General features: G+C 38.3%; 2 protein-coding genes across 3 annotated transcripts in view; one reads left to right on the top strand and one right to left on the bottom strand.

Moving 5' to 3' along the window:
• acbd6.S (acyl-CoA binding domain containing 6 S homeolog) overlaps positions 1-3,545 on the bottom strand; it is an 84,358-nt gene extending 80,813 nt beyond the window's left edge. For both annotated transcript variants that reach the window (XM_041591444.1, XM_041591443.1), the window contains exon 1: positions 3,507-3,545. The gene's annotated coding sequence lies outside the window, so the exon portion shown is untranslated. The remainder of the gene's footprint in view (positions 1-3,506) is intronic.
• The window catches only part of xpr1.S (xenotropic and polytropic retrovirus receptor 1 S homeolog), a 69,242-nt gene continuing 55,867 nt past the window's right edge, over positions 2,325-15,699 (top strand). The window contains exon 1 of the mRNA XM_018260982.2: positions 2,325-2,763. Coding sequence (XP_018116471.1) covers positions 2,695-2,763 — 69 coding nt within the window. The 5' untranslated portion in view covers positions 2,325-2,694. The remainder of the gene's footprint in view (positions 2,764-15,699) is intronic.

Here is a 15,699-nt window from a genome sequence, read left to right as displayed (position 1 = left end):
CAAAGAATAAATGGGTTATGTAATAAAATATATAATCAAAATGGTAGATTACAGTTCACCACAGAAAAAATCACCTACTTTCTATTCATTCCTATGGGATTTTTAGAAGAGTTTTTATGAGTGGGGGGAAATATACTCCTAAAAATCCCATAGGAATGAATGTAAAGTAAGTAAGTTTTTCTGTAGGGAACGCTAACCCCACATTTTGATAAATCTGGGAAAACACCTCATTGGTCGCTATGAGTTCCTGCACCTGGGTAAACTATGTCAATACAGTTACTGTAACATGGGTTGAGATGAGTGGTTTGGCTTCTCAGCCTGCATTTAAGGCTTTAGTCAGGTGTTGTTAATATTACCTATAAAACTAACCATATTTTTTTCCTTCTGATGTACCAAAAAGGGCTTAATCTTTGCTAGTGAAGCAATCAATTCTAAAATCAATTTTGCATTACAGCATTGTAATATTTCAGGTCAGAAACTCTCTTTTATGGTAAAAAACAACAAACTCATCCCATCAACTTCTAACGGAACTGGACATCCTGAGAAGTCCAAACATCAAAAATCTAGGGCTTGATGGTTATACAACAAAGATGCTGTCTTGGCTCTGATGATATGGCTACACCTTTGAGACGTCTGCCTCTAAACATTGTATACCTTCACAATAGCTGAAAAAGTCAGGCAGGTGATAATTGTGCACCCCTTTGATAACCAATAGGCTTTATGTATGGCTTTGACGATTCAAGTCTGCAAACAAAACAGTGCTTTGTACGTTAGTAATTTGCAGGCCGGAAGTAGGGCTGTAGGGAGGGCAGGGTTAGAATCGGGTTTTACCCGATCTGCACATCACTAGTGTATGTCCAACTGACACTCTGCAGCACTGAGTTCAGTTCTAGCCAGAACAATAAGTCTTTATGTTGCCCATATGTAAATACGCACCTCAACATGGCTTAGTTACTTTCTTATCATTACAGAAACAAAAACAAAAAAAGGGAAAGCAATCAAGAAACTGTTTTTCTCAATTAGAATTGATGTATTTCAGAGCTTTCTGAATAAATGATTTCTGAATAATAGATCCTATACCTGTTATTAAAGCACAATATATATAAAGATAGGGTTGCCACCCATGTGGTTTTGAACTGGATCTCAATTTTTCATAGGGCAGCCAATTCAAAACTGCCCTGGCCTCATAACTCCAGGGACATAATTGTGCCAGCTTCTGATGTCATCATGTTCACCCCAACATCACTGCCCCATCACCAATGCTATCTGCCCTGCCCCCTTTGTTCAGGTCAAGCTGCCTGCAAAAGTGACAATCCTAGTTCTGCCCCTGACCTGCCTACTTAAGCCCTGATCAACTCAATTCCCACTCCCATTTTAGGTATTTTACCCCTACTCTGCTGGACCCTGATATGATCTATTTCTTCTCTGCCCCCATAACTCCATGTCAAAAGGTTGCAACTCTAGCAGGGATTTATGTAAATGATGCATCATTTCTGTAAAGTGCTCTATATAAAGAATGTCTTAAACATGAGAAGATTAGGAAAAAAATCTTGAAGCTTAAAGGAACAGTAACACAAATAAAAGTGTTTTATAGAAATGACAATATAAAATAGTGTTGCCCTGCACTGGTAAAACGGATGTGTTTAATTCAGAAACACAACTATAGTTTATATAAAAAGCTGCTGGGCAGCCATTTAAGCACAGGATACACAGAAGATAACAGATACATTTTAAAGAGTACCATTGTATACTACAGAGCTTATGTGTTATCTGCTGTGTATCCTGTGCCTAGGGTTGCCACCTGGCTGGTATTTGCAGAAAAGGCAGCAACCCTACCTGTGCCCTTTCACCGTTTTCAGCCTTGAATGGCTGCCTACATGAGCAGTTTGTTTATATAAACTAGAGTTTCTGAAGCAAACACACCAGTTGTACCAGAGCAGTGGAACAAGACCTTATAATGTAATGACTTTAAAACACTTTCATCTTTTGGTGTTACTGTTCCTTTAAAGCTGTCACAATGACTAAACGTGTGAGAAATAAATTATTTCGCAATTTCTGGTTGTAAAATAGTGTGTGAACTATAAATCTGGACATTGGCTAAAAGGGACTAGAACTTGTCCATGCGACAGATTCTCACCAAACTGAGATTTCAAACAGCGGGGCGTGGCCATAATGCAGACTCAAAGTTACGAGGCGGGGCCCACTTCAAACCCATCCCTTCGATTAAAAAAAAAATAAACTTCGCCACCGCCCATGACAAGCCGGGTGCTACAACTACTCTTCTAGAGTCGAAGCTCCTCCTTTTTGCCCACCCTTTCTACCTTCGGAAGGTGGTTTCCATGACAATGACGTTGTGTGGGGGTGGGTGTTACGCAAGCGCAGTGGGAGGTTTAGCAAGATGGCGGCGGGGCTAGCGCAGAGGCAAAGCAGGGAGATGCTCTGAGGCACCCCAAAGAGAGAGAGAGAGAGCAGCTGACAGTGACAGCGAGGCAAAAACAGTGGACGTCTGGTGATATAACACAGCGGGGCGTTGTGGGGTTAAGTGTGACTGCTCACTGGATATAACTAGACCTCTGGGAAGGCACCGGCCAGTTCGGGACACATGAGCCGCAGCAGTTCCCGCAATCTACCTGTAGCAGAGGCGACGGAAGCAGAGAGGGGGACGTAAGGGGCCCCTTCGGAACAGGTCTGAGGATGAAGTTCGCTGAGCATTTATCGGCGCACATCACCCCGGAGTGGAGGAAGCAGTATATCCAGTATGAGGTGAGCACTTATCCCTAGAGAACAGCTATTTGACTCTTTCATTGCCACCACTAACACTTTGCAATGAAACTGTTAAATGTTATACATTCTCTTGTTCTGAGCTTCACCCACCTTCCATATACCTTATACCCCAAACCAACCAGCTGGGGGAGGGGGTCGTTCCCTTCCACTGTTCTACAACTCCCAGCACCCTCTCCAGACAGCAGCTTGTTTACAGCTCCCAGAAATAGGCAATTCACCAGACACCAGCATGCTAGACAAAGTAGTAACATAGGCAAGCCTCAGGCAACAGACTCTGCTCTAGCTGTACCAATATGACCTTTTAAATTGCTTGTGGTTCATACAAATCTTAAAATATACAGAGAATGTATTTGCCCAGGAATGAAGTGCCATAAAGTTGCACTATGCTTGAGGATATCCAGCCTATGACTCCTCCAGGTATTGCTGAAGTGCAGCTCAAAGGTTGCTGGGAATTGGTCAACAACTGGACTGACTGGTCACTGAAACTGGGTCACACTACATTTTAGCAAGTTGTTATATCTCTTCCCTGGCTTTTCAAAAATCACTTGCTACATGTTCTAATTCAGCTGGTTGTTGCTTTTGTTTTATACCCAAGTCTACACGCGACTGCTGCTGAAAGTCCTTAATCCAACCCCTCAGTATTGATGGTTTTGTCTGTATAGACAACGCCTTTCATTAGTATGGCTGGGGAGGAAATTGGAAATAGAAAACCTTTGTCTTACCTTGTTCTAGGTTCCTTTTTAACACGCTTGAAAATAGCTAATAACAGAGCTGTAATGTAATCACAAAATCTGTGAAGAGCATAGAGAGATTATAACAATCCGATTATCTGTGTACCAAATCAGCCAATCTAGGCAAGGTAGGAAAAGAGAGGAGTGACTGCTGGATGTAGAGAGGATGGCTACTTATATAATCGTGCATTTGCTTTGTCCATGTTTAGCTGAATCAGCACTTCACTTAAAACCTTGTAATGATAAGCCAGATAGAAAGGTCTAGCTGTATCCCTGTCCCTTAGGGCTGCTGTTTATATAAACCACACATTTTAAGTAGGTAGAGTGAATAGTGTTTTTTTTTTTAGTATTTTTTGTTTAGTGCATAGTGTTTTTTTTAAAGAATGGAGGATGTTAACTTCACTTGACAGATGATGGAAATAGATGGCAAGATGGTGTGCTTGTCATTCAAGAGAACAATGCATATAATCATTTTACCATAAATCACTTCCCTTTTGCCTTAAAACTTAGATTTAACTATTTATGTATACCTTTAGGTGTGTGTCTCGTTTTTTTTTTAGTGTTTTTTGTTTAGTGCATAGTGCTTTGTTTTTTTAAAGAATGGAGGATGGCAACTTCACTTGACAGATGATGGAAATTGATGGCAAGATGGTGTGCCTGTCATTCAAGAGAACAATGCATATCATCATTTTACCATAAACCACTTTCCTTTTTTCCTTAAAACTAAGATTTAACTATTTATGTATACCGTTAGGTGTGTGTGTGTGTTTTTTTTATAGTTTTTTTTTTAAAGAATGGAGGATGGCAACTTCACTTGACAGATGATGGAAATAGATGGCAAGATGGTGTGCCTGTTATTTAAGAGAACAATGCTACATATAATCATTTTACCATAAATCGCTTCCCTTTTTCCTTAAAACGTAGGTTTAACTATTTTGGTACCTACCATTTTACACGCAGAACATTTGATGCATCCACCATTTTTTTTTCTTTTAAGAGTATGAGTTTCTCCTCCAGTTTTCATCTAAACTTCTGCATAATATTTTAATATGTTCTATTGTATTCTCATAGACATAAAAAAAGGTATAGCTATTAAATTAATTGCTACACATATGGAAGCTATGGTATTCAGTAGAATTAAATGTACATGAACTAGCATGTTATGTTTTTAGCAAAGGCTCCCTTTTCTGACATTTTTAACAGCTTCCTTGTGATAAAATGATTGAAAGTTTTTCAGTTTAAAATATCTGAAATATGACTTGGATTGTCAAAATGGTACAGAGTGAATCTTAATTTTCTTTATGTGCCATAGCCAGTTTCTTGGCTTGATTTTTGGAATGTCTCTACTTTTTACTAAAACATTGCCTTATAATGGCTAAAATCAAGAGTATCTATCATTTGGTGCTCGTGGTGGCAAGGTTTGTACTTTTAGAATAAAGCTAGCAATACATAGGCCAATATTGACTACCTAGTTGTCAGCTTATTGGCCCATATGTGAGTCCAAAGCTATAGCCTTTGCCACTGATGCCCAATAGTCAGATTCAACTGATTTGGTCCACCATTGAGTATCTAAATCAGGCAAAGATCTGCTTGTTGGCAATCAAGCATATCTCTGTGTATGGCCAGCTCTACTTTAGTCACTTCCTCTGTGTATGACCAGCTCTGCTATAGGGACATTAGTTAGTTATTTTGTTGTAATGCATTTCCAGTGATGAAATATTTGGAATCTTTTGCAATTTATGAGATCTGAAATCTCTGAAAGTTATAATAATAATAATAATATATAAATATAACTTAAACATATATTGTTCTCCTAAAAACTTCACTTTTTAAGTCAATGGAATTAGTAATTTTAAGGGCAGATTTATTAAAGGGGTTGTTCACCTTCAAACAACTAGTTGTTTTAAGATAGATCACCAGAAATAATGACTTTTTCCAATTACTTTCTATTTTCTATGTGTGACCATTTTTCTAATATTGAAGAGTAAAATGTAAATTTTCAACCTCTAAAGCAGCTCGGGGGGGGGGTCGATGACCCTGTAAGCTGTTTTAAATTGATACATTTACAGTAGTTGATCCATTTCTTATCTTTGTCCCTGCTGAGCAGAATCTCTGGGTTTCATTACAGGCAGCTATTAGAACTGATACAATAGTTGTGAATACTCTAGAGAAGCTTCTGAGAAATGGTATCAACTAAATGTTGTAAAATTGTAACAGTTTAGCGTCTGCACCTGAATTACTGAATTACCAGACTCAAACACCAGAGACATGCATTCTAGTGATGTGCGGGTCAGGATTTTCCTGACCCGCGCCCGCTCTTCCGGGGCCCCGCCGATGACGTCACAAAAGGGGCGGGGCGAGCAGACACGAGACTATAAAACCTGAACACGGAAGTCGGATGCCGGCATTTGGAGGTGGAGAGCAGGAGAAGAGCTCAACCCGCACCCACCCGCCACCTGCGAGGAGCAGTGCGAGGTCGATCTGAACCTGCGGGTATCGGGTCGGCCCACACATCACTAGTACATTCAACTTTAAACTAAGATTTTGGAAAAATAGTAAAGAATAAATAATGGAAAGTAATTGAAAAAACTCTTTATTTCTGGGGAATCGTCTGAAAAAAACTGAACTGAAAACAGTGTAAACAACCCCTTTAAGGCTGGATTTGTAAATTCGAATTTTAGATTTGAATTTTTGGTCATAACCCACATATTTGAGTTGGGAATAATTTGAATTGAAAATTTATCATACCTGGACCCTGGGAACAACTCAAATTCAACGATTCACCACCTAAAACCTGCTGAGTTCATGTAGAAGTCAATGGCAGAGGTGACCCATTTAGAGATGTTAATAGCCTTAATGAGATTCAAGTATTTTTTCAGATTCGAATTCAATTCAAGTCTTTGGGTCGGTAATATTCATTCAAGTTTTAGACATTCTAGTTTTTTCTTAAATAAGATACTGTTTTGAGGTCATTCTAGGTAAAAAAAAACAACTCTGATAAATAAAAAAAACCTTTGATAAATCAGCCCCATGGTAAATAAAATTATTAAATATCATTCTTCTGAAAGACTGTAATAAACATATTTCACAGATATATAATTTTGCCTATTTAATACAAGAAATATCCTATATACACAGAAAAGGGCAAATTTCAGCTTCCAAAGTACTTAGGTCCTTTTGATCAGCTGTTGGAGGGGAATAAAGTATTTCAACAAATTTCCAATTTGCTTGCCTGATGAACTCCTGCTTAACTCCTATGCCATCAAAGACTGCAGTGGTGGTAAGGGGGTTGCTTGTTGATCTAGCTATAAAAAAATGGAAATATTGCACAGGCAGTGTGATATATTTATATGTCATGTCCAACTTTAGTTTGCTGCTATAGGCACGCCAATGTGATTGTTTAAAGAGTTCAGCAAATTTACTTATTGATATGCTTCTATTGTTCACTTTGTCTGTGGTATATATAATGTCAATCATTAGACGTTAGCATATGAAGATATTTGGTGCCCCAACAATATGAGTGAAATTGTATGAGAAGGGTAAATCAGTGATTTGTGACTATTTCATATATTTCACAGATTTGAAAATTGTAGCAGGTGCTCGTCAGATGTTACAATTCACTTACAATAGTGTAAGCACACAAGCACTTTGACCAGTCATGGATATACTGTTTAAACATAAAATATAGCATAAGTACAAATTAAATTTACAGTAAATTGTGTACAAATTAATTCTTTAATTCATCTAATGTCATCAGCTCCTAGTTGTTTTCCCCTAATGCATTATAGCCTCTCAGGCAGACAAGTTATGGAAGAAAATCTGGTTTGTTTGACATGCACCACCATTAAATGGAGACAAGCATTTCCCTTTCATTCATCTTTTGTGTATTTCATGTTTAGCCTACGTTTGGTACCAGGATACAGCATGTATAATTCTATTAACATCACTGATCATATTTACTAGCCCTTTTTTTTTTTTTCTGCATGCCAAATAGTTGTGCAGTCAATTCAAGCTGGGTTATCGCTAAACAATGGGCAGCATTTTGCTTATCCCATTTCTTTAAAGATGGTTTCTTAGGAATAAGTATCCTTTTCCTTTGTTTGGAGCTAAAAATAATATAACTGTATCAAGGAGGGACAGGGAGAACCAAATTAAGGCGACGGCATTGTTGTATATTTCTTATGCTAACATTTAATAATGTACATGTGGTATGCTTTTACGTTTTAACATAGAAATAAACACAATTGCCTGCATTTAACTAATCCCATGAATGCATTTACTAACAGACCTTATATTTGGTGACATTAACATTTGTCTTTTTTGAAAACTGTTTCAGCAAAAGGAACACATTTTTAAATCCCAGTTGCTCTTCCCTCAACGGCAGTGTTAATGTGAAGCAGGCCTGTAGAGGTGTCTAATTATTAGTTGTTTGGTCAGTCATAATCATGTTCTGTGAGTCATTCTGTTTCAAAATAGCATGCTGCCTTTTTGGATTCATGCACATTGGTATGCAGCCATAGGGCTATAACATTTGACCCTAGATTACATCCTCCCGTCACTAATTAAAACCCAGTTTTGAAATCTTGCACAGATATAATTTCAGTTTGTTTGCTGTTCTTCTAGAGAATACTCAGTAAACACTTTGGTTTATTCAGTGCAAACTGCAGGCAAAAGGGAGGTGGCTGGATCTGGTGTGGATTGATTGCTATTTGTAGTGATGTGTGCTGTCTCAGTATTTCTTTATTTTTCAGTGGTGGTTTGTAGTAAGGCAGTTTTTCTTAAAATTCCTTTGAGAATGCTTCCCGAGCAAAATGAAATAACCCAAGCTATTCATTTAGCAGTGCCTCGTAAACCGGAGTCATATCCTCTTCTTATTGCTGAGTCCAAGCTGGTTTTTCATCATAGCTGTCATGTTTGATTAATGAGACCTATGTCAAAGATAGCACGTGGCAGTGATAGGAGTCATTCATTGTTTTAGTGTTTTAACACTGCACCTTATTGTGCAATAGGTGTTTATTAAGCTAGAGTAGTAAGGTCAACACACAATTTAGGGTAGGGACACACTGGGCGATTTGGGGAGATTTAGTCGCCTGGCGACTAATCGCCGCGACTTTCCACGACCAATCTTCCCCGAATGCCTCCCCTCACTCTGCGCCTGGATAAAATGAAAAATCGCCTGCGCTAATCACACGCGGCGATTTGTTTTCCGAAGTCGCCCGAAGTTTCCTCGTGAGGCAACTTCGGGCGATTTCGGAAAACGAATCGCCGTGTGTGATTAGCGCCGGCGACTTTTAATTTTATCCAGGCGCAGAGTGAGGGGAGGCATTCGGGGAGAAAAGTCGCTGCGATTAGTCGCCAGGCGACTAAATCTCCCCAAATCGCCCAGTGTGTCCCTACCCTTACTGTTTATGTACAGATATATTGGGCACGACAAGATACTATTATGCTAAATGCCATTACAAAACTATGCATTTTCCCGCAAAAATCCGTTTCAAGTTTCTGCACACAGGCCAACGCCATGCATCAGAGACACTCTGAAGCAGAGGGAAGTGCGCTGCTTCTTTCCGCATTGTGGAGAAAACAGAGGCGGAGAGAAGCTGAGGCAGCGCCTAGTGTGCGCCTTATATTTATTTTTAAGACTTGAAACATATGGTTAAGCAGTTAATTAAAAAAAATCAATTAAAGCAAATACCTAGGAGTAAGATACCCGATAAATATGCAGGATACTGCCTTAGACCCTGAAAAAACAATTCTCATTATATTAATTTGAACAAGCAGAGGTTGTACAGGTATAGGATCCATTATCCAGAAACCCGTTCTCCAGAAAGTTCAGAATTACGGAAAGGCCGTCTCCTATAGACTCCATTATAATGAAATAATCCAAATTTTTAAAAATTATTTATTTTTTCACTGTAATAATAGAATCTTGTACATGAGTCAAACCTTGTACATGATCCAAAGGAAGCAAAACCAGTATTTTGTTTATTTAATATTTACATGATTTTCGAGTAGACTTTAGGTATGAAGATCCAAATAACATAAAGATATGTTATCTGGAAAACCGCAGGTCCCAAGCATTCTGGATAACAGGTCCCATACCTGTAATATAAGCGAACAAAAGCATTTAAGATCACCACTTTTTTTAGGGCCTTGACAAGGTGCTTTATCTCCCATGGTAAAATGCTGCCTTTTGGCATTCTTGCGTGATTGCCAAGTTTTGGCGCACGTCACTTCTTTTAAATGCATCAGTTCATATAAATACGGAGGGGCGGGTATTTTTGGGCTCTTTATCGGCCACGGTAGAGGAGACTTCCCATGTGAGATGAGCACCCTGTCTGGTCTGGTGTTTAATGAGACTGAGCTATGCGAAAAGCAGGCAGATTTGTGTATATATGTGATTTAATACTGTATAAGTTATAGTCTATTTGGGTAGGCTAAAGTAAAGTGTTTTTACGATACAACTTTCATATACTAATCCAGTTATACAGGTATAGGATCTGTTATCTGGAAACCCAGATTTGCATATGCAAATTAGGATTTGGTTTGCTATTCGGTCAAATCTTTCGTGAAAGATTCAGGGGTTCGACTGAATCTAAAATAGTAGATTCGGTGAATCCCTACTTTTTAGTACATTTAAAAATTACTAATTATTTATACCATACAGCCAGACAACTGGGTTGCAGTCTGGTAGTAAATAAAAAATATGTAAAGTGAGTTATCACTTGTATCCAATGCCTTACAGGTTCATTGTTTACTCTGGACATGGAAATCCATAAGGTAAAAACGTTATCACCATAAAAGCCCCAAAAAGTAAACATGATCACCACTTATGGTTATAGTCATTACCTTTCTAGTAGACTGCTCTCTAACATTTACTTATTGATCCGATACACAACTTATCTTTTTCCTATCTGCAGTTTTACTAATTCACTTTGTCTTTGTTTTGCGGTATAATGGGAAGGAGGTAAAGTGCAGACAACCATCATTGCAGGTCATTGATGAATCCAAATAAGATCATAACATGCTCAGTGGAACATGAGCTGCTTGCTAGCTCCTATGCTATAAAAACAAAAATAACTTTTTCATCTCATTGGAACCACCTCAGATCTATTCCATGCAGTAATTCCAAACTTACCCTCAGTTTGAGATTCTTGGCTCTAATCCTAAAGAAGGTATGCTCATTCAGGGGCCTGCCAGCACAAAAATAAAATGCTAAGGAACACAAAGTTTTTCCAATAAGTCATGGGATTTGTTATGGAATTGGTTTTGCACTTTGTCCATGCCCAGGATATGAAAATAATGTGACCATTACTGCAGTGCCATGATTAAGCTATGCATTTGTAGAAAGACTCGGGCACCTTACATTTCATGCATGATTTGGTCACTGAAGTTGTGGGTCAATATGGTCTGATCTGATTGGCTCATTGGCAAATTATTGGCTTATCAAGATCTGCTTTAACTGGTGACCAGTAAATCACAGCAGCTCGACATTGTCCACTAAAAACTCCTATCGATTATCCTTCTGTCAAGGTTTCAGACATTGTTGTAAGTTTATATACAACCCTGCATTCTTAGTATAATGCAGTGAGAGTAGCAGAAACTGACATATTGGAAATGATTGATGCCCCATGTGATGCATCTTGTTTTCCTGCTAACAGTCCATCTGTTTTTTACTCAGATGTTAAGAAAAAGTTTGTATCTTTGCTGATGTTTAGAAGATATTGCTTATGCCAAGAGAAGCACATGAGTTTATTCTCCGCTGTCTATGTGAAAATGGAACTTTAGCAATTTTACAGTCATGTATATCTCTTGCAAAAAGAGATCACTAATTGTTTATAATGGCCAACTGATTTTGGCTGTCCCTATAATGCTGAATGCGTGGGATTGATCATAAGTGATTATGAAAGCCTCCTGTTTCTTGACATGCTGGCATGTTAGCGTAGGAGTACAGTAAGTGATGGTGGGGAGAAGCTGGAGACAGTGGGACTAAACCTCTCTATTTTTGTGTTTAACCCATAATACTCTGGTATCTTTATTAGGTCGCACCATCTCTGTGCATTTCTCTTTGTTTTCTGTTTCCTTTGTCTGCCTCTGCATTTTTACCTTCAAGGTCACTACCCTTTGTTACACTGTTCCTAGGGGTTGCATGCAATATTCTTTGGGTGTAAATGGGAGTCACAGATCACTTAACTTTAGAATTCGGTTAGAAGTTTAAAATCAAATGCATTACTAAAGAGAAATGTATAATATTATGGTTGCTTTGTTCTTATCCACTATTAAGTCCTCAAGCACCTCCTTTTATTTCCTCACTGCAGATCATTCTCTCCTATTCTGCTATTTTCAGCAGAACAACAAGTGCTTGAACAGCCTTATTACAAAATATATACAACTGACCCTTGCTTTGCTTAGATTACTGAGAGCAGGAGTTATACACTAGAAACTACTGCATGTGTCTGCAATGTTTTTCACAATGTCAAAAACAGTATATTAAATATGACCTCTTTAATACATCACTTTGACAATGAACAATGAAAGAATTATGTGCATTGGTAATTAAAACCACGAACAGGAAAAAGATCAATTTTTTGTTCAATATAAATATATGTGTGTGTTTGCATGTGTGTAAAATTGTGTATTTATCTGTACAGATAAACCCAGAATGCAATCTATTTTACTATTTATAAATAAAATCCTATCAAAGATAATGATAAACTAGAATGCTTTATTATGAGTGACATGTTTACTTATTCTAATTAGTCTTACATTTCACTGATATAAATACTAATGTCAAATACAAAGAATATTATTTATTAGGATTACACAGTTGCATCAAACTGCTTTGGTTTCTTAAATATAATGAAAATTCATATTTTAGCATTTATTTCATATTCATGTATTTGTGTTAATGGGACTTTTAAATTGCAGTATTTTTGTTTACATCTTAACTCTTTGATACCAAATGGGTTCATTTCCAAGTGATGGTGTTGCCCTTAGCAGGCTATTAACATGCTGTCTGATGGCAAGAGGTGACTGACAGGTTTAAATTGCTGCATTGCCGAGCATGTTTTTTTCAAACCTGTAGGTAAACGGAGAGAACCTTGGGGAGGATAATTGAATATCCACTGATTCTTATTCAAAGCTTTTGTCACACAAAGACAGAACACAGGTGCTGAAATGTACTGTAGCATTAATAGCTAAATCAGCAGCAGGATTTATTAAATGGTATTACAATATTTTAATGTAGAAATATTGTAGTTTTTCCTAGCCATACCCAAATTTAGGGTATTGGTTTGCGTCTTTGGAAGGTTTGTTGTTAAGGATGTGAATTTTTCCACTTAACTAAAACCAGGCATTCCTGCTCTTCAATGTACTTATTTGTCCCTGAATGTATAAAGATCAGGGCCAGTCAAGTCATTGGGAAGAGGCAGAAATTTAGACTAACATGCTACAGTTTGTCTCTGACATGCAGATGTGCCGGGCTATTATTGATGCCTATGTTATTCATATTTTAGGCACTGTACTGGGTGATCAGTTAAAGCACTGTTGTTTGACACTTACAATAAATTAACCAAAAATGGGCTGATAACTGTTTAATAATATGGGTATTGTCTAGCAAACTAGATTTGTGTGGGTCAGCAGGACCCAATGTTTGATCAGAATTTGTTTAGGATCAAATTGGACATGTATGCACTTCCTGCTGGGACATACAGACCCACTATATACTCATGCTGACAATGACCCCCCCCCCCTGTACTTCCTAATAGTTGAAGTCAACAATGGCTTGTATAGAATATGCTTTTCTGTTTCTTTAGCTGCAAACTATTATTTACAGAGCTGCATCCACTACTGTTTTTTTCTTCGCACCTTGTTACATAGTTAAATCAGGTTGAAAAAAAGACCAAAGTCCATCAAGTCACATAAACTATATATACCCATAGCTATACTAACTGTAGATTTTAGTATCACAATAGTCTTGGATATTATGTCTGTCCAAGAAATCATCCAAGCCACATTAACACGTTAACAGAATCATTCATCACAACAACATCCGTCAGGGCATTCCACAACCTCACTGTCCTCTCTGTGAACAACCACCTACGTTGCTTCAAATAAAAGTTCTTTTCCTCTAGTTTGAAGGGGTGGCCTCTGGTGCTGTGACCCTCTTCATGGGTAAATAGTTCACCTGCTATTTGTCTATAATGTCACCTAATGTACTTGTAAAGTGTAATCATGTCCCCTCGCAAGCGCCTTTGTTCCAGAGAAAACAACCCCGACCTTGACAGTCTACTCTTATAATTTAAGTTCCTTTATGCCTCTAACCAGTTTAGTTGCACGTTTCTACACTCTCTCCAGCTCATTTATATCCATCTTAAGGACTGGAGCCCGAAACTGCACCGCATACTCCAGGTGAGGTCTCACCAGGGACCTATGAAGAGGCAAAATTATGTTTTCATCCCTTGAGTTGATGCCCCTTTTTATGCAAGACAGAACTTTGTTTGCACGTCTGCAATTTAGTGTTTTAGTCAGTCCCTTATAGCGCTGCCTCTGCAACAGAATCTCAAAGAAAGACCGTGTTATGATCAATATTCCCTAAAATGCTCACCCGTGCAAATGCTAGAGATGAGTTTGTTATTATTAGTTATTACAAGATCATTCCTAGTACGCTCTAAAGAATAAAGTTGTCATTCAGCATATTTACAAACATGCTAGCTTGTTCTGCCCAGTCGAAATCTCTACCCAGAGGGATTCCACACCCTATCCGGTGCCATCAATGGTTATTTTTGAGCATGACTTTAATTCAGGCTTTACGTGCAAACACACTCCTCCACCCTTTTTAATCCTTCTGTCCCTCCTAAAAAGGGTGCAACCATTTAAATTTACAGCCCAGTCACATGTTTCATCTCACCAGGTCTTAGTGATACCAATTATATCATAATGTTTAGAGCATGCAATTAACTCTAACTTTCCCATTTTACCCAATAACTATTTGCCAGCATACAGTGGAGGTTACTAGTTTTCCTTTTGAAATTTACATTACTTAATGGAGAATTATATCTTAAGTTAGTATTGGTCTGTTTTCCTTGTAACAGGGACCACCTTAGCTGATAAACTGTATGCACTCCATACTCCTCCCCCATGATCACTTTCTAATCCAACTGCCCAGTCTACCCTAGCTTCCACATAAAGCTCACCCATCCACTCGTTGCCTAGTTTAAAGGAACCGTAACACTTAAAAATGAAAGTGTTTTGAAGAAATGTAAATATAATGCATTTTTGTGCTGCACTGGTAAAATTGGTGTGTTTGCTTCCGAACTCTGCAATAGCTTCAATTAACAAGCTGCTGTGTAGCCATGGGGGCAGCCATTCAAAGCTGAAAAAGAAGAAAATACATAGGATACAAAGCAAATAACAGCTCTGAAGCATACAATGGGATTATTCAGAACTTATCTGTTATCTACTGTGTATCCTGTGCTTGAATGGCTGCCCCCATGGCTACAAAGCAGCTTGTTTTATATAAACTATAATCGTGTTTTTGAAGCAAACACACCAATTTTACCAGTGCAGAACAACAGTATATTTTATTGTTATTCCTTGAACTCCCTTTAATTTTTTGGTGTTACTGCTCCTTTAAACACTCTTAGCCATTCTTTCCTCTAGTACAGTGGACCCCCTTCCAATGAGGTGCAAACCATCATGACTATGGGGCAAATTTACTTACCTTCAAAGTTGCGCCAGCGTTGGCTTCATCACACTTCACTCCACTTCGACAGGCGAAGTTTCGCCAGGGCGCCGCTAATTCACTAAAATCCGAAGTTGTGCTCTGGGAGGCGAAAGGTAGCGAAGTTGCGCTAGCATTACTTTGTCAAGCAAAGTTACAATAGTGATGCCTAATTTGCATACGGTGCCAAGTTAAAGTACAATGGACGTATATGTAGCAGCAAATACATTACACTACACAAGCCTGGGAAAGCTTCATAAAATAAAAGTTATTTTGCCCTATACATGTGCCCACTGTATAGTTTAGGTGCCTTATGTTAGGAAATGTAGGGGGGAAGGAGGGTACCCCCAAAAAAAGTACTATCTTTTTCAGCCTATCACCCTTAAAAAAAGTAAAGGACGCCAGCGTTTTTTTGGGACTTAGAAACAATTTTAACTTTTTTTTGAAGCAAGCCCTATCTACTCT

Source organism: Xenopus laevis, chromosome 4S (assembly GCF_017654675.1).
Source record: "Xenopus laevis strain J_2021 chromosome 4S, Xenopus_laevis_v10.1, whole genome shotgun sequence".
Taxonomy (NCBI): domain Eukaryota; kingdom Metazoa; phylum Chordata; class Amphibia; order Anura; family Pipidae; genus Xenopus; species Xenopus laevis.
This window is presented reverse-complemented; position numbering and strand designations above follow the sequence as displayed.